This window comes from Sphaerodactylus townsendi, linkage group LG02, assembly GCF_021028975.2.
Source record: "Sphaerodactylus townsendi isolate TG3544 linkage group LG02, MPM_Stown_v2.3, whole genome shotgun sequence".
Taxonomy (NCBI): Eukaryota; Metazoa; Chordata; class Lepidosauria; order Squamata; family Sphaerodactylidae; genus Sphaerodactylus; species Sphaerodactylus townsendi.
Genome location: NC_059426.1, coordinates 140,228,443 through 140,254,466, shown reverse-complemented (window position 1 = coordinate 140,254,466; position 26,024 = coordinate 140,228,443). Strand labels below are relative to the sequence as shown.

The following is a 26,024-nucleotide window of genomic DNA, read 5'->3' as shown; positions in this document are numbered from 1 at the left end:
TCAGGACTCAATAATATAATAGGCAAGAGTATACCAAAATAAAAATCTGCTTAAAAGTTCATAATGTTATCTTAATTATATGATTGACTAATCCTCAGTAATGTTTGGTGTCCTCTGCTCCAGGTATCAAAAATGAGAAGAACAATACAGATAAAAATGCCAAGACGTTTAGGTACACACTGCGTAAAAAACAGAAACTTGAGAACTATACACATACCAATTTTAGAACTATGAAAAAAACCCAATAATACAGTAATAATTATTATCCTTATGTCATTAACACATGCTAATAGTGACATCTACTGGTGATCTGTAATTATTCTCATTAGATAAAAACAGAGATGAACAAGGATTATTTTTCTGCCTTAACTTTCCAACTGCCTTTCTTTTCTTTCAGTTTTTACATGATGCCATGCTGTAAATCATCCTGTTTCCCCAATATGTTCTCTCCCAAAAATGCTTTTAGTCCAATCTTTTTTTGCAAATGATGCAGTTCAGGCACATTAGCTCCCTGCCTGGAAGGAATGGGACTCTTAAGTTTGGAGAGGAGACGTCTGAGGGGGGATATGATTGAAGTCTGTAAAATTATATATGGGGTAGAAAATGTCGACAGAGAGAAAATTTTCTCTCTTTCTCACAATACTAGAACCAGGGGGCATCCATTGAAAATGCTAGGGAGAAGAATTAGGACAAATAAAAGGAAACATTTCTTCACGCAACACGTGATTGATGTTTTGGAATATGCTGCCACAGGAGGTGGTGATGGCCACTAACCTGGAGAGGTTTAAAAAAGGGCTTGGACAGATTTATGGAGGAGAAGTCGATCTATGGCTACCAATCTTGATCCTCCTTGATCTGAGATTGCAAATGCCTTAGCAGACCAGGTGCTCGGGAGCAGCAGCAGCAGAAGGCCATTGCTTTCACATCCTGCATGTGAGTTCCCATCTGGTGGGCCACTGAAAGTAGCAGAGTGCTGGACTAGATGGATTCTGGTCTGATCCAGCAGGCTCTTTCTTATGTTCTTAATGATATACAATTTCCTGCCCTAACAAAGTCCCTCTCACATCAGCACGATTCTCCCGTTGTCAGTTCCTGGCAGACACCAGTCTCCCACATTTTTTTCCTGCTGTACTGGAGGTCTTGTCGAAGTGTTTTGTTTTTTTTAGTTGGTAATTGCTATAGTACATGCATGAATAAGAAAATATCAAGAGTTGCTAGTATGTATGGAAGTATGGGAGTATGTATGGAAGGGGAAAGCCAGAAAAAAAGCTGACTGAATTGTGCAGGATACTTCTATGACTGGAAGCTCCACTGCCAATGCAGAGAAATGCCCTTTACCCAAGATTTCATGCCAATATTTCAACCATTGGGACCACACTCTGGGTTTGCAGGAATTCATTTGCAAATTCACAACTGGCATAAAGGCATTTGAGGAAGGAGGCATCAAGTACCTAGCACAGAGCACCCAAGTTCTTGCTTATATTAGTCTTTGGCATGGCTTACCACTCTACATCCTTCTAGTAAGTCACACCCAGAGCCCTAATGCTGGAAAGATTAAAAAGGGATGGAACAAAAACTCTGCCTTTAAAATGGAAAGGGATAATAAGGTCATCCCAAGAGGGGAGGGAGAAAGACAGAGGTTGATTAAACTCAGGATACAAGGATGAAGCTCAATTGAATCTTGACTAAGGCTCAGAGGCCTTAGTCAAGTAATAGAGTAACTTTTACTTAGGAACTACATCTAGTCCATGGGGCAAGGAACAATGGACAGAAGTCCCAACCAGAAGATCTAAGGTAATGACAAACTTTAAATTACTGCAGGGCTCAGGGCTCAGTGGTTTAATACCACTACATTTCTAAAGTCTTACTGAATTTATGATATAAACAAACAGCATAACAAGCTACGGTAATTAGAATTATTATAAAATCAATTTCAAATAAGTTCAAATAAAAATACAAAAGAGTAAATTACAATAAAGACTGTCAAATGTGTAGCAATTGCTGAAAACAATGCTATGTCTCAAGAAGAAGCTGGACTGTTCTAGTTAAGTACCGTATATACTCGCGTATAAGCGGACTTTTTCAGCCCTGCTTTAAGGCTGAAAAATGCCCCCTCGGCTTATACACGAGTCACTGCTTACCAGCTGGCTCTTCAGGACTCTGCCAAGGCTGGGGGCGTGGCCGGGACGACCACCCTGCGGTTGCACAAGCCGCTTGTTGCTGCCCTCCTGGGAGGGTGAAGGGGAACCCTGGCTGGCTGGGCTTCCTCAAACCCCAGGAGGCAGAGGGAGCTCCTTATTTGGGCAGTGACTCCCCCTGATGTCATTGCCCAAATAAGGAGCTCTCTCCACCTCCTGAATTTACCTAGGCTCTCCCTCAGAACCCAGCGGGGAGGTGGAGGGAAGCTCTTTCCCATTTTGAGCAAATATGGCATCAGGGGAGTCACTGCCCAAATAAGGAGGCTTCTCCTCTGCCTCCCAGCTTCCTGTAATTCTGCTCGGCTCATATCAATGGAGTCAATATGTTTTTCCAGGTTTTGGTAGTAAAATTAGGTGCCTCGGCTTATACACGAGTTGGCTTATACACGAGTTTATACGGTAACTCTTGGAGAAAAGGTAATCAAATCTATGAGTCCCAGAATGTAGAACTTGTAGTATTTATTCTTTTGCATATAAAAAATTAACAGTATATTTGTTATTAATACCTTTCTGTTTCCCTCTGTTTCTCAAGAAGAGTAATGGCAGGAAAGAGGTCTTCTGACTCGTAATACCCAGGATGAAATGCTGGTAATGGGACATGATGACTCTTTTTGTCCAAAGTATGGCTCACTCTAGAAACAAGTTGCAAATCAACAGGCAATGCACATCTAGGAGAAGCTGTACAGAGATGATGAATAAAAGGATGGTCCACATCTCTGGAAGAAAAGTTAACATTAAGTCAGCACTTAGTTATTTTCTGAAATGAAGTACATTGTAGATAATTAATACAGGCCCTGCTCAGCACATCTTCCCACAAGTGGCCATGATCAGAGGGACTCTTATCTCTTTGGCAAATGCCACCTTCTGCCCCCACTGGGGTGGAAGTGCCATTCTGCCATCAAGGCACCTCCACAGGCCATTTATGCCATGAGCCATGAACTGGCCCTAACGCAGTAGAAAAACATTGGATATACAATAATAAAAATTGAATCTTGAAAGAGCTTTTCTGTTGTGTGATCTAAATATATCTCAAGTTCATTTTATCCATTTACACAGCAATTCCACAAGTCCTTTCTCCATCCCACTAGCTGAATATTTCATCTGCATAGAATATTTATACACTTCTCAATTTAAAGTGTTGACTATCACACAGAAAGCCCTTCCTGCCCTTGGACCTTCATATCAATGAGACCATCTCTCCCCCTGAACAAGGCCTTCTGCAGGTACCAACCTGCAAATGGGCAAAATCAACAACTTATACATTTGACCTCTCTATGGTGCCCCCCCTCCCCCTCCCGGTTGTAATTACCTTCCTGAAGAGGTCAGAAAGGCCCCCATTCTCCCGTCTTTCAGCAAACAATACAAAACTGGATTATTCAAGAGGGCTTTTCTACACAGAAAATAGGGTAGCACTATACAAAAAGTTAGTATAAAGTCATAAAGTTAGGTAGATCTTTATCTTTATCACGATGTAGTTTGCTGTGGGGTGGACCTTAAAACATCCGGTTGTGCTCAAATGACATTAAAATGAATACACATAATTGAAGGGAGAGGGCAAATGTGGCTGGGTAGTAGGAAAGTGTTTGTCAGTCAAACCTATCTAGCCTGAAACTGCATAATGATCTGTGAACAGAAGCTTATGAAACTCACTTTTGTAAAATGGTTGTTTTGCCTCTAATCACACAAATCTTTGGCACAAATATTTTTTATGTGTTTGTATACTTATTACCCGGCCATTACCCAACCCCTGCTGAGTTTTTCAAACAAACAAACAAACAAACAAACAAACAAAAAAGCACACATAAATTGTGTTTTCAAAACATGACAATAGCTTTTCCTAGTTTAATTATATAAATGTGCTCCTCTGCTGAAAAGCTGCCCAGCATGATTTCTTAGCAGTTTTATTCACATCTAAGATATAAGGAAATAGCAAATGGAGCCCACATTTCAAAGTCCTGTTTCTTTACCTACAAAAGTGATTTAATGGACAAAAAAATAGCAATACTTCTGACAAAAAACTAAACTATTCAGGGCATGTTGCAGGTAAAGGTGTGTGTTTTTTCAGTGCACACTTTCCTAAAGCAGTCTATTTATCATCCTTTGAAAGCAAAGACAAGAAAAACAATACTATGTGTGTGGCCTACATTACCCTCACTTAATGCACTCCATAACCTTTTTTTCACAAAATCATGCTTTTTCTGCACCACTGATAATCTGACAGTAACTTTTTATTGAAGTAAAATACTCATTGTCTGCTGTCATTATTTGTTTTAATACATAATCTTGCTAACCAAATGAACTTAAATCAATGCAGATAAGCAATGGCATGCACAGGGTCACTTAAATGGCAATTTGACTGTTTCATAAACTGTGGCATTCTTTCCCTGTAACTCTGTTTGTTGCTTAATTGAAAGTAATATCCATTTACAAACTTTAGACCTGCCATAAAAAGGCTCTCTTCCATGTCCAAGAAACCTTTCAGGGCTCAAAGCACAACAAAAGCTAATAATTAAAGCTTTTCCCCCCTCCATCAACAAAGGCATAAATGAGCAACTTTGGATACTCGAAAATAAGCATGGCCGTAAGATATTATTGCACAGAAACAACACAAAACTAAATGAAAAGTTCAGCATAAAAGAAATGCAACTCCTGTTTCAGTAATGTCAGTGTGATCAAGTAGCTTACTTCACTCATGTTATCAATAGCTAGGATTTGGGATAAAAATTGAATGACATGTTATTTAACAGGAATGAAATAATGCATATCTTGTTTTATCCAGGAATTTATCAGAACAAATGTATCTTTGCATCTTAGGAACTGCAGATAGAATATTCCACATGGTCATCGTTTTAATTTTTTGAAAAAGGAAAAAATACAAAACATTTATGTGGTATACAATGCAATCCTACGCAGGGTTACTCCGGTCTAAGCCCTGGGCTGAAGTAATTCTGCATTGGATTGTACCAGTACTGTAGTTAGTATAATGGCTAAGAGATCAACCTACAAATGAGGAAGTCCCTGGTTCAACTCTCACCTATACATGCCAGTTCCATTTGGCAGGAACCAAACACTTTATTCTTATCAACATGGGAGCAATAACATGACCCAGCTTACAGGGCTATTGTAAAGATTTCAACCAGACATTCTTTGGGAAGCACCCTAGTCCTGCCAAAGCAACATATAATAGCTGGTTGTTGTTGTTGTTGTCGTCGTTGTTTATTCAATTTATTAGACCTCCCTACCCCCGAAGGGCTCAGGGCGGTTTACAGGCAACCAAACACAATACATTGCAACTAAAACAATTGAATAATCCCAATTAAAACAATAAATACAATAAAAACAGTAGCAGCAATAACCTTTCCATAATTAATAAATTAGGTGGATGACGTCCGGTAAAACCCTGGGAGGGGACTGGCAGATTTTCAGATAAGCCGATGACACATAGGGATGTGGCAACAGAGATGGGTAGAAGATAGATGATGGGGTAGAAAGTCAGAATGGAAACAGGAGAGAAGTAGTGGAGGAGGACTAGAAGAAGCAATGGCTGCAGAAACAGGATAGATGCTCCTGCAAGTTGCTTGCTGGTCCCCATTCATTATTTAATAAAATTCAAATGTGTTTATGTTTACTTGATCTTTGTAGTCCATGTGGAAAGAAGAGATACTGGTTGCTGTTGAGGAAGATCTTCTGAGCTTTTTTGAACTGTAACTGGTTCAACCTTTGGAAATGCTTTGCCTCTTACTTTTAGGCTGTGTACAGAATCGAACTCCTAAAAGGAAATAAAAATATCAACAAAATGGAAATATTATTGAGACACCATTCTTTAGCTATTCAGCTAAAGATGGTTGAATCTTTTTGGTTACAGGATAAGAAAAAAAATTGAACATATTATTTTCCCAGAGACTGAAATGTAGATTCTACATTATTATCAACTGGGGCTTCTTTGTTATAGCCATTACTAGATCTGTGAAACCAGTACCAGAACACAGCTATGCCCAACAACCACAGTTACAGACCTACATTGGGAGAATTCATCTTAAAAAGCACTTGTTCACATGGCGCAGAGAGGGAGCACCGGAAGGGGGAAGAAGAAGCTTTCAGTTTCCATTCCTCCAAATTTCACCCATGGAAAGGGTGGCAGGGACTCCTGCATCCCCCATTCCACTGGCAAAAGAATGGTAAGAGAGAAACCGCAAGCTCCCTTTTCCCCTTCACAATGCCAAGTGAACAGAGATGTACAATTTTCGTAAATTTTAAAGTCATGGGGGGAAATGTTCTTTTTTTAAAAACACACGGAATTGTTGGAGAAAATTGTTTATGCATACTTGCTGTCCTATCCAGGCTAATTTGACTGCTTTAACAACATAAAGATGCATCATTTACAATGTATTGTCATAGCTGGAAAACATTTGGCTGTTGTGAATTTTGCAGGCTATATGGTCATGGTCTAGTAATTTTTGCTCCACATTGTGCCATGAAGAGAAACACTTCTTACTCTGAAGATGCCAGCCGTAGATGCAGGTGAAACATTAGGAGCTAAAACTACCAGACTATGGCCTCACAGGCCAGAAAATCATACAGGAGCCAGCATCAATTTTAACTTACTTATAATTTAAAATAGCACTATATGACATATTTGCAGAATGTAAAAGTTATAAATGGTTTAGTTTTGTACAAGCAAAATTGCAAGAATGTATTGTCAAAGGTTTACTCAGCTGGAATGTAGGTTTTCCAGGTTGTGTGGTTGTTGTAGGTTTTCCAGGCTGTGTGGCTGTGGTCTGGCAGTTTCTGCTCCTAACTTTTCACTCTAACATTTCACCCTCTGAAGATGCCAGATATAGATGTGGGCAAAACGTTTGAAGCAAAAACTACCAGACTATTGCCGCACAACCCAGGAAACCCACAACAACCAAAACTGCAAAACTCAATACTTAAGAGAAAACTACACTCTCATGCACAGTCTCATGCACCTATCTTAGCACATGTATCTTAATTTTTGCTATTTGCTTACTGAGAGCTAAGGTCTCAACTAAACTTTCAGTTTTCATGAGGCACTGGTGCAGTTTCTGCACCAGTTCCTTCTGATCTTTTTTCTCTCTCCTGCCAGGTAGGGCAATAAGCTACTTTTTACCCAGCCGGTAGGTTAAAATGTCACAGTGGTGTGAGGGAGAGATGACAAGGTCAGACATTTCAGGTCAAAAGACAACAAAAGACAATGAAAAGCAATGGAAGCCATGCATGCTTCGCTCATGAAAATTAGGTATCATTCTACATGCAGAAGTACATCTTGGCTGTATCTACAGCATTCTCACCTTGTCTTTAAAAGCATTTCACTCATTCTAAATGAAATAAATATTTCATTGGAGTTTATTTCAGTACTCTTCAAAATTTTCCAAACTTTCCACTACATTAGCAGTTTTTTCCTGAATGTTTCCAGTTGTTTTTCAGATTCACATTTCTACAAGTGAATGAGCAAGTGACTACAAGTCAGTCCCAATGTTATCTAACAGGAGGTGAGTTCTCCCAATATATGATTGACTACAAGTCCAATCGTGCACTCATGAACCAACATGTGTTGTGCACATAATGTAGTTTGGCCCTCTGTTTTCTACACATAGCAGCTTTGCACTGACAATATTTTGGAGCCTTCTAAAAATATTATTAAAAAACCTCTCCCGGTGACCTGGTCATTACCATATACTTAGAATTCTCAAAAGTTTCGACAAAGTTCCTTATGAAAGATTCCTGATTAGCCTTCACACGGATAAGATACTAGCTCTCCTTACTATTCGCAGAACAACAAAATGCTTTCAATGCAAACATTTAAATCCAATGTATAAAAGTCCAAGTGCACAAGTTTGACCTCTAACCTGAACAGAGAACGAGTTCTTCGGGATCATGCCATGGGATAATTTATTAATACCTCCCCACAAAGATATTACAGGGGGCTGTGGAGCAATCTCATGTTTTCAACAGGAAGCAGAAGAGGGAATAGAGCTTGGCTTTCTTGTGCTCCAAGAAGCCAGCAAGGTTAAAAGGAACATGAGAGTTACTGTTCTATCTCCTAAAACAGGGATTCCCAACGTGGGTGGTACCAACCCCCTGAGGGCAGTGAAAACATCAAGGGGGCAGCAGAGAATTTTGGGGCAGTAGGGGGACTGTGAAGGGATTCCTGGGCCTGCAGGCAAGAAAAAGGTCTTGTCCCTCCATCCTGGTCCTTCCATCCTGGTTAGTTTTAAAGGAAAATCAGAAGCGCTCTCCTCACAGTGTAGTTTGTGGTGGGAGGAGGAGCTAAGGCAAAGAGCCCTATCTCAGCGGCTTTCAAGGCAAGAATTTTTTTTGCAACAACACTCTCCTCACTGTGTAGCCCAGGGGAGGGGGAAGGAGCAAAGGCAAGAGCCAGCAAAGGCATCTTTATTACTCAATTTCTGTGCCTCGTTTACATGGTTCTCTTTAAAAAAAACCCTGCCTTGTGAGACAAAGTAAAGATGTACTTTATTGCCATCCCAAAATCATACTTAGTACAGCAGGGCTTTAGTGTAGTCACCGTCACCCAGCTTCTTTCCAAGCAGAAACACAGACTGAAATTACTGAATGAGGTGATGCAAGACTTGTTCTCAGTGCCTTGCAGTCTGGTGTTAAGCTGATATCTCTTCCCCAAGCACATCCATCCTATTAAAACTGTGAAGGCATAATGGGTGAGATGCAAACATACCCTTTCATATTGCTAAAACAGTTCAATAAATTAGTTTACTTTTGCTAGGTCATGTTTTATTTGTGAAATACGTGTATGTGTTTACAGTGTTAGAAGTTGTTTTGAATTTGCAATAGACCTAATACCAAGAAAGAGGTGTGTGTTCATATGCATGTGTGGGGGTGGGAGCGGGCGGCAGCGGGATGCACTAGAGATGTGGTCTGGGAGCCAATGGGACAGCAGCTCAACCAAGTTTGGGAACCACTGCACTATAACAACTCCTCCCACTAAGAATTCTTCCCAAGGCTCTCGTAATGCTACAAAAGTGTCTGGGGTACTACCCTATTTCAGACTGGGAAACATAAATGGGAGAGGCTGTAGAATGGTACTCCTGCCTTGATGCTTCACTTAGGAAAGAGTTTTTGTTCAGCTCTCTCTGGCACCTTTCCATCAGAGAAGGAAGACAGCACTCCATAAGAACATAAGAACAAGCCAGCTGGATCAGACCAGAGTCCATCTAGTCCAGCTCTCTGCTACTCGCAGTGGCCCACCAGGTGCCTTTCGGAGCTCACATGCAGGATGTGAAACCAATGGCCTTCTGCGGCTGTTGCTCCCGATCACCTGGTCTGCTAAGGCATTTGCAATCTCAGATCAAAGAGGATCAAGATTGGTAGCCATAAATCGACTTCTCCTCCATAAATCTGTCCAAGCCCCTTTTAAAGGTATCCAGGTTAGTGGCCATCACCTCCTGTGGCAGCATATTCCAAACACCAATCACATGTTGCAAGAAGAAGTGTTTCCTTTTATTAGTCCTAATTCTTTCCCCCAGCATTTTCAATGAATGCCCCCTGGTTCTAGTATTTTGGTCCATGTTGACCAAAAAGATATATTTCTTACCTCCAGTTCTTCGGATGTCTCCTCCTCCTCCAAAACTTTTGGCACCAGAGGACCTGGCTCATATAACTCTTGGATGTCTGAATAAGAAACATCTTCTTCACTTTCTTGCAAGCTTGGCTCCTTATGTGGATATTCTACTACTGGTGTCTCTGCAGGCTCTTCAGTAAATTCTTCTTGTACCTAAAGGGACATTTTCAGTCTATATTATTTTCCTAGATTACAAATGCAGACTGCCACCGGAGTTAATTCAGCTTCTAATATAAATGGCAATCAAAGTATTTAGCTTACAGGTGTAGATATGAAATAAAAGATGATTCATAAGATATAAAATAAAAGATGATTAATAAGAACCGCAAAGAAGAAACAGGCTTTGCTTAAAAACTGCAAATAGAAGCTCAAGAGTTGCAGAACAATTATTTTTATAGACTACTGCAACAGCCAACACAGCTAGAATTGGACAAACATGGTTGCAATCCTGGCCGCCATCCTAGCCTAAAGCCTTCCTCTGCAGGATTTTTTTAATACAGTTGGTGCGGTGACCATTAATTTAATTCTGGTAATCAGTATTAAGTATCTGCAAGAAGCACTTGAAATGTGTTGCTCTCTTTTAAGACACTACAGAACATTCTCTATTGAGTAGTTCAAACTACCAGAGCAGCCTGTGTTGGTATATCATTTATGCCGCCACACTCTGCAGTTCGTTGACTGAATGACTGACAAAAAAGTACAGTTTTTAAATCCCCCTTTTACTCCCTGCTTCCAAGACTGCTCATCTTGCCTGCTGATCTCCATCATATCTCTCTTTCCCAGTCCCCCTCTCTCCACTTCTAATTTCTCCAGGTACTCAAATACCTGTTGCAAACAGGTATTAATAGTGCAGAGATAAAGGAGTGATGGAGATATGACCAACAATTAATTTCTAAAAGAAGAGGTATAGAAATGCAGCCCTTTATGGCATCTCTTAGGTAAAACCTTTTTAATGAATTCTGTTGTGACAGAGAAAAGTTATAGCTGTCCCATGGAAAGTAATATGTATTTTGTGCCTGTGTGAAGTAGCACTTATCACATATTCCTGGTAGTAGAAATAATGATTCTGCTAGTAGCTCCAGAATAATCTGTGGACCTTTAGGACTCCTCCAATCTGAGGGCTGCTGAATCAAGACCCACACCTCTCCAGTCTGTTGCATGGATGTCATATTATCCCTGATTGATTCTGCAGGTTACTTCTCCAAATCTATATTAGTTCAAGTATATGAAAACAAAATTCCAAAAACCCTGCATTCTGTCATACAAAGCTTAACTTATGACTGCTGGAAAAACTATGGGGTACACCATTGAAAATTTCAAACAAGAAGGCACACTTCCAGACTTTTCTAGTAATGGAGGAATGTTTGTATAAATATTCAATTTTATCTCCACTGTCTTTTGTGAAAACATCCTAACCATTTGGTTACTATTTTAAGTCAATGACAGAGGTCCAAATATCAAAACAGTTTTACCAAATACTACATGTGAAATGTGGATAAGACAATCATACACAGGACATCTGAGAAAGGTAATAAGCAAGAACATCACCAACAAAAGCAAGAGTAGGGATAGTAAATGATTGTGTGTGTTTTACCCTAGTTTTAGGAGTATCTTCCTCTACTATGTTCTCTTCCTCTATCGGGGGGAAGATACTCTCCCGTATCTCCCGTCGTGAGCTTTGAGATGAATCCTGGGGAAAATAATCAGGAACAAGCAGCACCATCTCGATAATGTAAGTGTACTTTCTTAAAACAATCCATGAAGAAAGGAATGACATATCATGGGCAAACTATATTGGTAAATCTATTATTTTATCCATATCCCAGGGGTGCTGAACCAGTATATTCAAAAATGCATTTCTAATAAAGGTAGTAATGATTATAAATTTCAATAAGCCTTTATTGGCATATAACACGATAGTATAAAATACAATTCCAGTTTACAAACTTCTGACAAAAACTTTGCCACTATATAAAGGCAATGCACAAATGAAAATCCTGACAATTTAAAAGCGCTTGCTGACTCACTTTATCTGATTCAGTATAATCCAATCATGGAGTCTATAACTTGGGATAACAAACTGGATCCGGAGTTCCTTGAGTATAATAAGCAGTTCAGGAGGAGAATGTTGTGGGATGGAATCCAGCTGCCTATGCTACAGGGACACAAACCTCTTGTCAGCTTGGGAAAGACCTTTTAAGTCTTCATCCTCTTTGTAGCGGATGAATGGCATGATGTTAAATCTAGGCAGCATATAGAGCTCCTCCTGTGTATGGGAGTTTGTGTAGCGCTGTAATATATAATAGGCTGGAGTATCCCTGCATGAAAGGGAAGGGAATTGGACATATTCAGATGGCGAACAAGATTTTATTTGCCAAGCTCCTGCAGTTCTTGATAGTCCATTGTTAACAACCTCTCTTTTAATGAGGGCAAGAAGTTTCAATGAAGGTTAGCAGGCATATTGAGCTGGGAGCCTCACTGTCATAACCCATTTGCCTGATGCTTTGCTGTAACCATTGTGCATCATTCTTTGAATGATGGTGGAGTCTCGCTCAAAGGTAAGTTGGAGTCAATGAATTTCTGGAGCTTTGGTAGTGAATATTTAACCCAAGAATTTTATAATGCTTAACCAGATAGTTGCTTCTATAGAGATGTTGGCCCAGATTCTAAACTTGCATAAGACCATGCGTCACGAGAGGCGCAGTTTGGCGCAACTAAATAGTTTGTGCAAAAAATTTGGAAGTGACGAATGATTTAATAATGCTGTTATTCAGAATTAGCCAAAATAGGAGCTCCATAGAGTAACTGTGCCTCTTACCTTCGGCAGAAAGACTTGCCGGTAGAGCTGGGGGGAATATATTGGATACCCTAGAGTAATAGAGACCTTCTTGATGAAGCTAATAATTTGATTGAGCCCAGGCCATATTTTAGAATGAGTGCAGACCATGACAAGTTGTTGTTAAGACCAAGAGTCCTATAGGTACTTGAAGGTTTTTACTTGCTCGAAAGTGCCTAATGGCCCTTTATCTTCCAGGTTTGCTTTTGTTGCTTCTCTTCCCAAAGACCAGAATCTTAGTTTTATCATAGTTCACTCCTGCAGATCATTTGTCTCACAAAAGTCAACAAATTTATGCAGGAGTCTTATTAAACCCACAATGAGTGAGGGACAATAGAGGCTGCACTCATCACTAGAAATAGCAAGAAGAGGGACATGCTTTGGGGCCGGGACATCTTAGAGGCTTTCATGCCTGGGATCCACCCGGGCAGACCAGGGCTATGGGGAGATCATACAAGAAGATGCTTGAATAGGTAAAGGGGTTAAGACGCCTTGCCTTGTTTGACTCCTTTTTACCTGGACCAGGTTTGATAGAAATCCCCTGTGGTCTTTCACCTGGCATGAGTTTTGGGTGTGCAGTTGTTTAATCAGGAAGAGAAGTCTTGGATCAATGTTAAGGGCTGCAAGTTTTCCCCAGAGTTTTTCTCTGTTCACCGAAAGGGATTGAATGCCCCCCTTGAGGAGTCCAAAAAAAGGCCACATTTAGTTTGGAAGAGCTGTTCTTGGAGTATTTATTAGCTAAGTGGGCCAAGACATGGGCCTGGTCTAGTGTTGATTTCCCCTTGGAAAAGCCCACTTGTTCGGGGCCGATAATGCTGTTTTGCTTGACCCATAACTCTAATCTAGTTAGGAGAAGCTTAGCATAAAGCTTCCCTATGATAGAGAGCAGGCTAATGGGTCGATAATTTGCTGGATCGTTTTGGTCACCTTTTTTGAATATTGGGACCAGCACGGAGGAAGTCCATGCCTTCGGCATTATCCCCTTTTCGTTGATCCTTGTAAAAAGATTTGCAAGCAGATCTGCCCACCATTTTGGGTTTGCTTTCAATATTTCGGGGATAATGGCATCGCTGCCTGGAGCCTTGTTTGACTTTAAGTTCTGTATCAAGGGCATGATCTCTTGACATGTGAAATGTGGATAAGACAATCATACACAGGACATCTGAGAAAGGTAATAAGCAAGCACATCACCAACAAAAGCAAGAGTAGGGACAGTAAATAATTGTGTGTGTTTTACCCTAGCTTTAGGAGTATCTTCCTCTACTATGTTCTCTTCCTCTATCGGGGGGAAGATACTCTCCCGTATCTCCCGTCGTGAGCTTTGAGATGAATCCTGGGGAAAATAATCAGGAACAAGCAGCACCATATAATGTAAGTGTACTTTAAACAATCATGAAGAAAAGCAATGACATATCATGGGCAAACTATATTGGTAAATCTATTATTTTATCCATATCCCAGGGGTGCTGAACCAGTATATTCAAAAATGCATTTCTAATAAAGGTAGTAATGATTATGCTTCAATTATGACTAGGAGTGTACTTTTTTGGATTCAGGTATATTGAAGCCAAAAAAGTATCAATATTTCCAAAATCCTTGAATTTCAATACCAGTAAGATACTTGGATCCAGGTTTTATTTGGGAATCCAAATATATTTGGCTCCATTATAGTCTATGGGGAAAGTTATACAGGGGTCTGTGAAGGCTGTTTTTAAAAAAAAAAATAGAGGCACCACATTTGCAACCGAGCTTCTGGCACCTCTCCTCAGAAGAATCTTCAAGTATGAGGAAGATTGGGGCAGAGGGCCCAATTCTATGGGTCCCCAAAGAAAATGGCCCATCCATCCTTCATTGTTTCCAATGGGGTGGAAATAACTTTTGTTTTGGGGAGCAAAAACTTAGAGGCATGTGTGGCAACCCCAACCCAACAAATATCAATCTAATGTCAATGTGGCAAGCCCAACAGAACCAATGTCTAACAGAGAATCTCAGCAGAATCCAGGGTTAATGTGGCAGTGCAAGCCAACAGAAGCAATATCAAAGTAGAGAATCCCAGCAGGTTTTGTTTTGCACAGAAGCCCAGATTTCTACAGAAGCCCATCCTAACAATCTTAAGCACAGGGAGGCGGGGGGAAGGGGGATTTGGCATGCCCAGCAGAAACAAGGGCAATACACAGAAGCAACCCACTGGTATGTATACTTCCTCCAGAAAGGCCTCAAAAAGTGAGAGGGAGTGGTTTTATGTATCCTGATCCTCCTCTCTCTTCAGCCTTCACACCATCGCTGCCTCAGAGGAGGAGCCTTGCATGCTACAGTTGCCTTTATTCAGTGGCTCTCTTTTCCCACCTCCCATCCCCGTAAAGAATGTTAGAAACATATCTTAATTCGTTTGATTATTTGTGGCGCTCCTTTGGGTTCTGTGGTTTCTGTTAAGACACACAGGTCCCTATTCTACTATATCTCTTTCATCTCCTACAAGATGGAGCACAGTTTTGGTGCACTTGTAATATTTTCTGCATGCAATTTTGTGTGTGGGGGGGGGGGGGCTTGCTGGTGACAGAGTGAGTACTGCCTCTGACATCCCCCTGTGCCACACAGCTACTAGGCTTCAGTTTAGATGTTTCCGTGAAAGAAAGTCACTCTTTCAAATGTTTCACTATACAAACAGAAGACTGAAAAATAACATTCATTTTCAGTTTTTTAGATATATACTTTCCGTTCAAACTGTATATAATAGCAATCTTTGAATTGAGGGAATATTACAGTGTGGCTAAAAGAACATCTACTGCAGACACCTTCTATAATCATGGCAACTTATCATATAACTATGCACAATTTCAGATACCGCTCCATAAGCAAAATCAAACTTAACACAAGACACAGATTGGCAGCCCAACTCAGCTTACTCGCCTTTAAACAGAAAAAACACCCTTCCAGCACTATTTTTTACAGCTGCAAGTTTGCATTGTATCTGGGAGGTCACATTAAAGGTCATGCACAGACAATCCCACTTCCCTCCTTCCTAATAAACCTGAACAGTGTTTCTTCCCACAGAGAAAAGTCTTAGTTGCACCAGAAAGGGGAAGTATCCTCTTATACGAGAGGCTTTACAATCTGTTCTATGCTCTGCTACCGGCACACAGCAGGGCATTAGGATCAAGAGTTGAGAAACAAATGCCTTTCATAATAGAAATTTAAACTGTACCAGTTGTGTTTGTTCACTATCTGCTGGTGTTGCTTGTTCAGCTGGAGATTGTCTTTCTTCACTCTCAGATTCCTTTGTAAGGGATGATGAGTTTCATTGAAAAAAGAAAAAAAATAGTAATGAAGACAAAAAGCATATTTTTGATGGCACAATTGCTTTTATAGTATTTGATACCATGTGATACGCTAGATAATAAATGTTTTTTACCTATTAAAGACAATGGCTTGAACCAATCTTTGCTTGTGCACTGAAGGGCATAGGAAGGCAAACTGATCACTCTCTCCTCAGCTGCATCCTCCTTTGCTGCACAGAAGGGTCCCCTGAATTTCTAGCACAGCTTTTCAGGATGGAAGAATTTTAATGGACTCCAAACAAATGCTACACCCCTTGCACAAGTGGAAGTGCTTTTATCACACAAATGTGAATGTGGGTACAAGCCAGAAATCATTGGCTTAAGTGATTATTAAAAGTTTTTTGGGGGAGGGCTCAATTGAAGAGAATATGTTTTCCATGCAGAAAGTCATAGGGTCAATTTCCAAAATCTCCAGTTAAAAGAACCAGGTAGTAGATGTTGTGAAAGGCCTCTGCCTGAAATCCTGAAGAGCCAGTGCTGCTAGTAAGTGTAAGGGCTGCTTTAGGATTTAAGAAGTCACCCATTCTGGATAAAGTTGGACTCCCCTCGAAGGAACAGGTTCACAGTTTAGGGGTACTGCTGAATCCAAGCCTACTGCTGTGCAAGCAGGTAGCAGATATGTCCAGGAGTGCCTTTTACCAGCTTCAACTGGTTAGCCAGCGACAGACTTTCCTGGGCAGAAAAGATCTGGACACTGTGATGCACACACAGGTTACATCTAAATTATTTTTATTTTTATTTATTTATATATCAAATGTATAAACCGCCCACCCCCGAAGGGCTGCCCTTGTAAAGTGTTCTGAAATTTCAGTTGGTGCAGAATGCAACTGCTAGGATGTTGAAGTGGATCATAGGGACCACATCACTCCAGTCCCAATTTGTTTCCAAGGCATAATTCAGGATGCTACTGTTGACCCTGAAAGCACTATATGGTTTAGGACCAATATACCTGAATGACTGCCTACTCCCTGAAGAGTCCACCTGACCACTACTGTCATCTTTGAGGGCTTGCTTCAGGTACTCCCACTTTCTGAGATAAGATTGCCAGTAATCTGGGAGAGGGCCTTCTTGGTCAAGCCACCAAGTCTCTGGAACTCTCTAGCCAGCTGCCCCCTTCTGTTGCCATCATCTGCTAGTGGATGAAAACTTTTTATTTTTGTTTGGCATTCCCTCAGAGATCCATCATGATCAATGTTGTAACTGTTGCTTTGATGTCTTTGTATGTATTTTAGTTCCATTTATAATTGTTTTAGTGGTTTTAAAATATTATTTTATGATATTGTTGTCATTAGTTAGCCACTTGGGTGGCCCACTTGAAGTCAGAAATATAGATATAAACTTTTGTGAACAAATAAATTACATAAAATTCAACATACCAACCTCAATCATCAGCAGGTAAAAGCACTGGTGCATCTCTGCTTTAATGCCTGACATCTCATCTGGCCTGCCTATTTCCAGGTAACACTCCTCAGTCTCAGCTGGTCCAGAGACATGAGCCAAAGGGTCACAGCCAAGAGCTGGGAGGAAGGACAGACTCATGCTCAGAAGCATTTCCCCCTTCTCCTACTTGTTTGTTCTCATTTTTATTTTTATGTAAGCTTGTTTGGATCCCCATTAGGGAGAAAGCAGCATATATTCAAGCAGTCCTTTGCAACAGCAAGAAAATAGCCACATATTTCTACAATAATTCCTTGAACTTCTAAGACCATACTAATTAAATCTGATTTTAATTTGATTTGTTCCCTAAAGAAGTAGCTTCAATTTGTTCAGCTTTTCACCAGCTTTTTTCTTTTACCACAAAGTTTTTTTCTCTTCACTCACTATGCAGAAATGTTCCCTTTGCGGGTTTTTTGCCACCCAGTGAGGCCTACCCACACCCAATCCAATCTCCCCAACTGATTCCATGCCCCGCCTCTTCTCCCACTTCACTTGGGCTGTCTCATTCCTTTTTTTAATTTTAAGATTCACGATTGGACATTGAGAAAACTGCCTGCATGCAACTGGGCTCTTCTGGTCAGCCTCGCCACTACAAAACTGACCAGAAAGCCATTCAGTGTCAATCCTTCATATACTATTTAAAATGGCACCAGTTGATGCCAGCTCATTTTCTTTAGCATTCTGTTCCCCAACTCCTGCACATACACATGCACCTTCCCCTCAGTGTCCCACTGCTAAACTTGTCCTTTTAAAACAGAAAAAATGTGGGGGTGGGGAGCTGTTTGCACCAACCACTGCCTAGGAAGACTAACTCACAGTTTCCTTCTATGCCTGGCAATGCTAGTATCCCTGGCTGAGTTTCACATTCAGTGACTTGTGGCTTTATTATAAAAGAGAAGAATATACAACATTTGAAAAATGCACATTTCTGATAAAACAAGGAAGACCTGTTATGGGCATCAGCTACCACTGTATTTAATACAATGAAATATTCCTCTCACTACTTAACACAGATAAATCTACCTGCAGAGAGTACTTAGGAGTTTTTTCTTTTTCCTCAGGTTTCAGTGGAACTATAACTGGTGACTATTTTGGAGAAAGAAAACAACAAATATAAGTCAAAACAGTAAAAGTAACAATTTGCATCATCATCATCATCATCATCATCATCATCACCATCATCATCATCATCATCATCATCATCATTATTATTATTATTATTATTATTATTATTATTATTATTATTATTATTATTATTAATTGTACTTATAAACCGCCCTCCCCCAAAGGGCTCAGGGCAGTGAACAAAACAAATAGATAGAGCACAGATAAAATCAGTAAATAATCATTAAATATGGCTCTATATGTTAAAATCAACCCCATTAAAATGCAGCATCCTAATCAAATATACTGATGGCGTCCTACTAGAAATCCCCTAACAAAAAGGGGAGGAGGGGAAGGAGGAAAGGGGGGAGGGAGGGAGGGGTTGAATTGTCAATTCAATTTGAAATAAGACAAATAATAACAGTGGTTAAGCAAGAAACCATTACCTTGAGTTCTGTAAAAAAAATCACATGCAGGCTTAAACAAGGTTATCAAGCAGCTCAAAAATGAAACTTTCATTCCTGAAAGCATACCATATTTTCTTGTCTTTAGAACTTCCTTCTCTTTAAACCATTTCTAATCCCAAGTTATGGCACCCTTTCAGAAAATGTAGTAGTCTTTGAGCCAGGACTGAAATCCTTGCCATCCGTGATGAATAATTCACATAGCGATTTTAAGGGAGGTCTTCATCCCAGGGTGGTAAGCTGCAGTACTGCAGTCAAAGCTCTGCTCAAGACCTGAGTTTGATCCTGACAAGTCAGTTTCAGGTAACTGGCTCAACGCTGACTCAGCCTTCCAGCCTTCTGAGGTTGGTAAAATGAGTACCCAGCTAGCTGGGGATAAAATGTAGACAACCGGGGAAGACAATGGCAAACCATCTTGTAAACAAAGTCTGACAAAGAACTGTCATGATGTAACATCACCCTGTGACTTGGTGCCTGCACAGGGGATTACCTTTAACTAACTTTTACCTTCATCCCAAGAGATGGAAATAAGTAGTACTTGCAACATTTGCTTGATTGTATATGTAGTAAAAATTTACACAAATCTTACCCCATTTTATCAAGACTATATAGCACAACACCTGTCCCAGAATGTTTTGGGCTGTTGCCTGTCAGTTACCACAGCACTTTGAAGCTAAATGAGAACTTCATTCGAAGCATACAACAAAAGCAGGTTGCAAATACAGACAGCCAACTAGGGACTTCTGCAACCTTATATGCAATTTGTGCATCATGTGCAATTTGAACAAGCTAAGGAGTATCTGCATTTTCACCATGACTCCAGAACTAAGAAACAAAATTTATTTGCACTAAAATTTAATAGCTTCACCTACTCTTATTGATGAATGAACAGTACCATAACCTATTTTTGAGGGAGCAACAATTGTACCAGATAAGAACCTGCTTTTGATACTTGCAAGGCTAATAAATTTAGAGAACCAGAAAATCTCAAACTGAACCAAGTCCAGTTAATACCAGAGACTTCAGCTCTGTTCTTACTTGTAGATCCAAAGCATAATGCTTCATAAAGGTGTCAGTTGAGCTCCATGTCAGTGCTCTGCAGACCTCCTATACTGACAGCCCTTTAAGGAATGCTACAGATGTGGATTGTGTGCTTGTTGAACGCTCCCATACCTATAATGGACATGGCCTCCCTGCCAGAATGTTGCACTGTGCAGTTCAGGCCTGCAGTGTCCATCGAGATAATGTCTGGGATATCACCCTTGAACCTTTCCTAGGGCACCCATATGTCACAAGTAAAGACTTACTTTTTCTGAACTCCTTAGTCCTGTTGAAACAAAAGAGCAAAGCTGTCTAATGACTATAAGGTTGCCAATGTTAATAAGACAACCTCTGTCTATATCCACTTGAAGTAGATGCCAAAGTCGTAGGCAACACTCCAACACTCTGGTCTCTTCTTTTTCTGTACAAAAAGTCATAGTCTTGTCAGAGAACAAATTCACTCCATCAAAGGGTAGGCCATTGATCTTAACCGAGCCTGCCTCTGCAGCACAATCCCAATTGCCAGCAATCTTCCAGAGGTCTGTGCCACATGCTAATTCACATGAATCTGTTGCTTAGAGAGTTTTAACACCTCTAATGTTCGTCAGACCTGGACTGTAGCCCCTTGGGTACGAACAAATTAGGAGGGGGTGCAATGCCAAAAAAGGACAACTGTCCTTCCTGACATCATAAAGATTTTCCAATCAGTTGCTGTGGGTTTCCCGGGCTGTGTGGCTGTGGTCTGGTAGATCTTGTTCCTAATGTTTCGCCTGTCACTGTGTGTAATAGACTTCCCTCTGGATACACCTCTGAAGATGCCAGCCGCAGATGTACAACCCTGTAGCCTTAAATATGCCACCACTGCGGCCATGCATTTATAGTGAAAACATATGGTGCAATAGATAGACCAGTGGTGGCGAACCTTTGGCACTCCAGATGTTATGGACTACAATTCCCATCAGCATGGCCAATTGGTCATGCTGGCAGGGGCTGATGGGAATTGTAGTCCATAACTTCTGGAGTGCCAAAGGTTTGCCACCATGGAGATAGACCAAACAGCAGCACTGTGTACTGGAAAAATTTTCCAGCGTATTTAAAACAAAGGAACTTCCTATAATCTTCATGTATCGCTACACGACAATTGGCATCTTTCAAATCTAAAACTAATCTAAAACTAAAAACCACGAAAAATGTATTGAGTAACTGTAAAATTGAAGGTAGAAAGACCGTACAAAACTTGGACACTTTCATATACTTACTAAGACCTCTAAAATCCAAGATAGGCCAACTTTTTCAAACTCTGTTGAAAACTTTAAGACTAGTAAAACAAGCAAACCTTTAGCCACCTCAGGTGCCCAACAGAAGAGAAGGTGCTGGTCACTTGGAACCAACTTAAATGCAAACCTTAGAACCAGATCTTCCAAGAGTATTTTCTCCTCGCTCAGAACAACAGCTGATCCAACTGGAGACATCGATCTGACCAAAGGAGGTCCCTGCAGACCTTGTGCAGGTTTATGCTCTTCTAGGAGTTGATTCGTGTAGGGAAATTGCATCCTGTCTGTTTTCTCTAGATGTTTAGTTTTACATTTGGCTTTTTTAGCTGGCAGTTCTGACAGCAAGGTAGGACTACTGCTCGCATGGTCTCTTGGAACAGACACAGTTGCTGAAACTGACTTGGCTGTGTGAGTCAATTTTTCTGGTCTTTCACTTGATCTAGAGCCCTGGGCAGGAACATCCACAGCCAATAAGGTTCTTCCCCTATGCAACAGTTTTTAGCTTGGAAGCCTGACCATTTCTAGCTTTCAGGGTAAACTACATACAGATCTAATGCCACATAACATTATTAACATCACCCAAACATAACAAGCAGAGATCATGTTTGTCTGTTCTGGTCGTTTTTGCTCCGTAAGTAGAACATTTTTAAAATAATGCTTTCGGCACCATATCCAATATACTGCCACCTACTGCCACTGACCACAGGGACAATGGGGTAATGATAGTAGCAATAAAGCAAAAAAAACGCTCTCACAGAATCTCTTTGCAACTGAACTCTGTCATGGCAAAGAAGAGATGGGGGGAGGGAATTACCCATTGGCCATGTGACCGTTGGAGGGAGTGTCCACAAGGCACAGTTAATGGCAATAGTTGAAGCTCAAAACCTTTTTCTGTTGCAGGCCTGCGCACACGCAGTCCCCACTGTGTGGATAGCATAGAAGACCATGTAGAAAATATCCATATTTATTTTGTTAACGCTATGCATTCATTTATAAGCTTCTACCATGTTCCTTCTTAGCTATATTATTTATAAACCACAAAGTCCCCAATGCTTTAGCCTTCCCATGTTGGGAAGGTACTCCATTCCTTTAATCTTTCTGGTTGCTTCTTCTGTTCCAGCTGAATAAAGCAATCAGAATGTGCTTCACCTACAGCTCTAGTAATAACATGCTCCATGAAACATGTCCCAGAAACAAGGAAATACCTTTTGATTTGACCATTATGGTACTTTTCAGCATTTTATTTTGTTTAATGTTTGCTGCTCCAAGATACCAGGACATAAGCCTACACAAATACATAAATTACACATGGCAGCAGATAGTTATAGTCCTTTGTGTACATATAAAGCACTTTACAGATACATCAAATATTCTTCCTGTTAACACAGCAGCCTAGCAGAAAAGAAATGGCGGATACATACAATTACTGGTTTCATTCATTTTTCCCAAACACGTGCATTATATCATATCGTAGATTTTGAAACTAGGAGACATCTTCATGAAAAAAAACCCCACTCAATCAAAAAGTTTATGCTCAGTTCACTTACTTCTATTTTTATGTTGTAGTTCTCGCCAAGGATACTCTCCAAGAGCTCTTTGATTCTCAGATCTGAAGGGGTAGGAGTTGTGGACTGCAGGGAAGCTATTATTTCATCAATAGACCGTGGCACTACTCCAGCAGGAAATGTCTGAGCAGAATCCAGTGCTTCTGACCTACTCAGTGGGAAGGATTTTTCAAATGTGCTTGATCTTCTCACACCTCTAGTTTCTTGTGAAGATCCTGGAACTGACTTCATATTAGATATCTCACCAAATTTTTTACTGTCTGAATTTTCTAATTCAAGAATTGACATTAGAATATTTGGCTTTGAAATTTCCTTTGCCATTTTAAGTGACATTTCACTTGTACTGGAATCTACAGTCCTTGAGCTATCTGTTTCTGTTGTAACGCTGCTGGTTCCTACATTTCCTGTAGTCTTCTGCTGATAATATATTTTTTGCTCTGGTTGTTCAGTATCATGGACCTCTTGCTGAGAAATGAAAGTCTTCTCAGATATAGATTTTACACTGACAAACCTTATGCATTTGGACCTGGGTGGGTGCTCTGGTTTCTTTAACATACTGACTTGTTTGGCAGTACCTATTAAAGAGGCGATTGCTACTGGTCCCTTTTCATTTTCATCTAAGTGACTGCCTATTTTACTGTCTTCTTTTTTAGGAGATTTCTTCTGTTGAGCTTCAAGATATTGTGCTTGATGTTTTGTGAGCCATACATCAGGAAGGAGATTTACTGTTTTCAAACTTATACAAGTATCCTGCTCAACAGGAAGATTTGTGTGGCTAGAATTAGGTTCTAGCTGAGGTGACAGATCTGATGGCGTAATTTGAAATGGAGGTTTGTTCAGACGTGTCTGATCATTAGCTGCTTTTCGTTTAAATGTCAGAAATTGCTGCCGAGATTTTTTGCACATATTCTCACGTTCCTTAAGTATAGACAATTCTTCCAAATAGCTTAGTCCAAAATGTTCATGTTTTCTAGCCATTTCCATGAACCTTGGGATCTGAAAAGAAAAAAAACAGAATCCTGTCCACGTCAGAAAGAAGCAGTAATGACACCAAAAAAGATAGGACAGTACAATCCTATGTATGTTTTCTGTGAAGCAAATTCTACTCTGTCCAGTGGTACTTCCTCACAAGAAAGTGTCATAGGATTACAGCTTTAGTTCAGAAAATATAACTCTGTACCATTTAAGTTGGAGAGCCAGCTTGGTGTAATGGTTATGGGCAGCAGACTCTTATGTGTTGAACTGGGTTAAATTACCCTCTCCTCCACGTGAAACCTGAAGGATAATCTTGGACCAGTCACAATCCAGCATTTTTTCAGGATCCATTTTTGGCTCCCTTATAACTGTTGGGTGGGGGCAGAAGCAGGGGAGAAAAACATCCTGAAAAACACCTGCGAACGCAGGGATCACAAGGGGAAAATTCTCCCACCTCTCAATATGCAAGGGTAATTATTGTTCCCTAACAGCCTGATCCAAAGGGCTGCAGTGGCTGGGTACAGTGCCACTGCCACTCTGCCTCTAGAGGGGATCCGGGTGGCCTGGAGAGGCAGCAAAAATAAGGAAGTCCCCAGCCACCAGAGAATCCCCCATAGCCTGAAACACACTGATTCCTATGCCATGGCCATCCTCAGGCCGAAAGCCTGGTAGATGCCAACTAAGGTTGGCTCTGCCCTGGGAACATCCCTAGCCAGCTGTGCCATTTGGTCAGGTTTAGGCTGGCACAGCTCTGGGTCTAGAGAGCCCACTTCTAGGCCAGTGGGGGGGGGGGATGCACTGATGTGGCCCCATGCTGGTCCCAAGAGCCAATTTGTGAACCCTCCCCACCATACCTGCACCTCTTGGTTTTTTTCTCAGGGCTCTGAATCCTGAAAGTACATGTTTTAAATAAATGGTTGCCAACATCTAAGAGGTGGCTGGAGATGTCCTGAGATTACAACTGATCTCCAAGAGACTGGTTCACATGGAGAAAATGGATGCTTCGTTGGAGGGTGATGCTTTGTGGCCTTATACGCTTTTTGAATCTCTCTCCTTCCCAAGCTCTGCCCTCCTCAGGCTCCGTTCCACTCACGAAATCATCAGCTAAGTTATTTGTTAAGTCTTATCAAGCAGCCGTTTAAAGCCAGGAGAACGTCCGGCGAAAAAGAAAAGGAACCTGGCTCCTGTATTTCCCATCAGTCTCAAACCAGGCTACCCCAGCCTGTCTCCTCTCCCATTCAAAGCACCTAAGGCAGGCTACCCCATCCTAAGGGCGACATATCTGTGACCCGACTGCAGCGCCCCGTCCATTCTCCCACCTCCCTTCTTCAAGACGGCGCCCGACGGCTCAGCGCGGTTGGCATTCCAGTGCCGCTATGGCAAAGGGTGGGGGACGTTCCCGCTGCCTGCCAGCCTGCGGTCAGCTCCGTCCGCATCCCGCCGCGGATCTCTCGCAGCTGCCTCCTTCCTGCCCCGATGTCTCTAGTCAGCTGGAGGGAGACGAGGGACGCGCGGGCGCCTAGCAACAAGCCTAGACTCAAACTGTCGAAGGATACGGAAGCCAGCTGTGGGGTGGGCAAGAGCGCCCCCTGGGGCAAGGGAGGGCTAGAGAGAAACGTGCAAAGTCGGCGGCGGCTAGCAAAACTTGCGTAGCAATTGGTGTAGCAATTGCGACCAAATACCTTCAATAAGGAAAAAAAACTAGAAGTCCCAGCTTCTAGCACTGGCATTGGTGACAGGAGAGGGTCCCCAGGTTCCGTCAACCCATCTCTCAGGTCTAGCAGCAGGACTAGGAAAGACTCTCTGTCTCTCTGTCTGAAATCCAGGAGAGCGACAAAATTCTATATAGGTTAGATGGGCCGGTGATTTCCGTATAAGGCAGCTTCATACGAGCACAGCACCGCTATCGACGCGTATAATTTCTTTTCTGCGGCTTGTGGAGAAAAACGTTTTGTGAGAGCAAACGCGAATGCATGGCATATGATCTTGTAGGGCTCATCTTAGTAGCTGTGGGGGCCAACTGGGGACATTTTTGGTGAAGTTTGAATCTCCAGGTTCACAGCCAAGGTGTGTACTAGAATGAGAATAATAGAGACATAACGAAAGGCCATTATAGACTTTATATCTCTATGGCAGAATGGAAAGCAATCAAAATGTGTGTTTAAAAGTGTATA

The 26,024-nt window shown here is 41.2% G+C and overlaps 1 protein-coding gene across 1 annotated transcript; it reads right to left on the bottom strand.

Moving 5' to 3' along the window:
• Window positions 1–2,697: 2,697 nt before the first annotated feature.
• LOC125426362 lies at window positions 2,698–25,326 on the bottom strand. Its single transcript, XM_048484617.1, has 9 exons — window positions 25,170–25,326; window positions 22,858–23,871; window positions 18,451–18,513; window positions 15,858–15,929; window positions 13,890–13,985; window positions 11,411–11,506; window positions 9,790–9,969; window positions 5,828–5,967; window positions 2,698–2,914 (listed from the first exon to the last, which is right to left on the bottom strand). Exons 2-9 carry the CDS (start codon window positions 23,857–23,859, stop codon window positions 2,698–2,700), a joined length of 1,866 nt encoding a protein of 621 aa, XP_048340574.1. The 5' UTR covers window positions 23,860–23,871; window positions 25,170–25,326.
• Window positions 25,327–26,024: the final 698 nt, after the last annotated feature.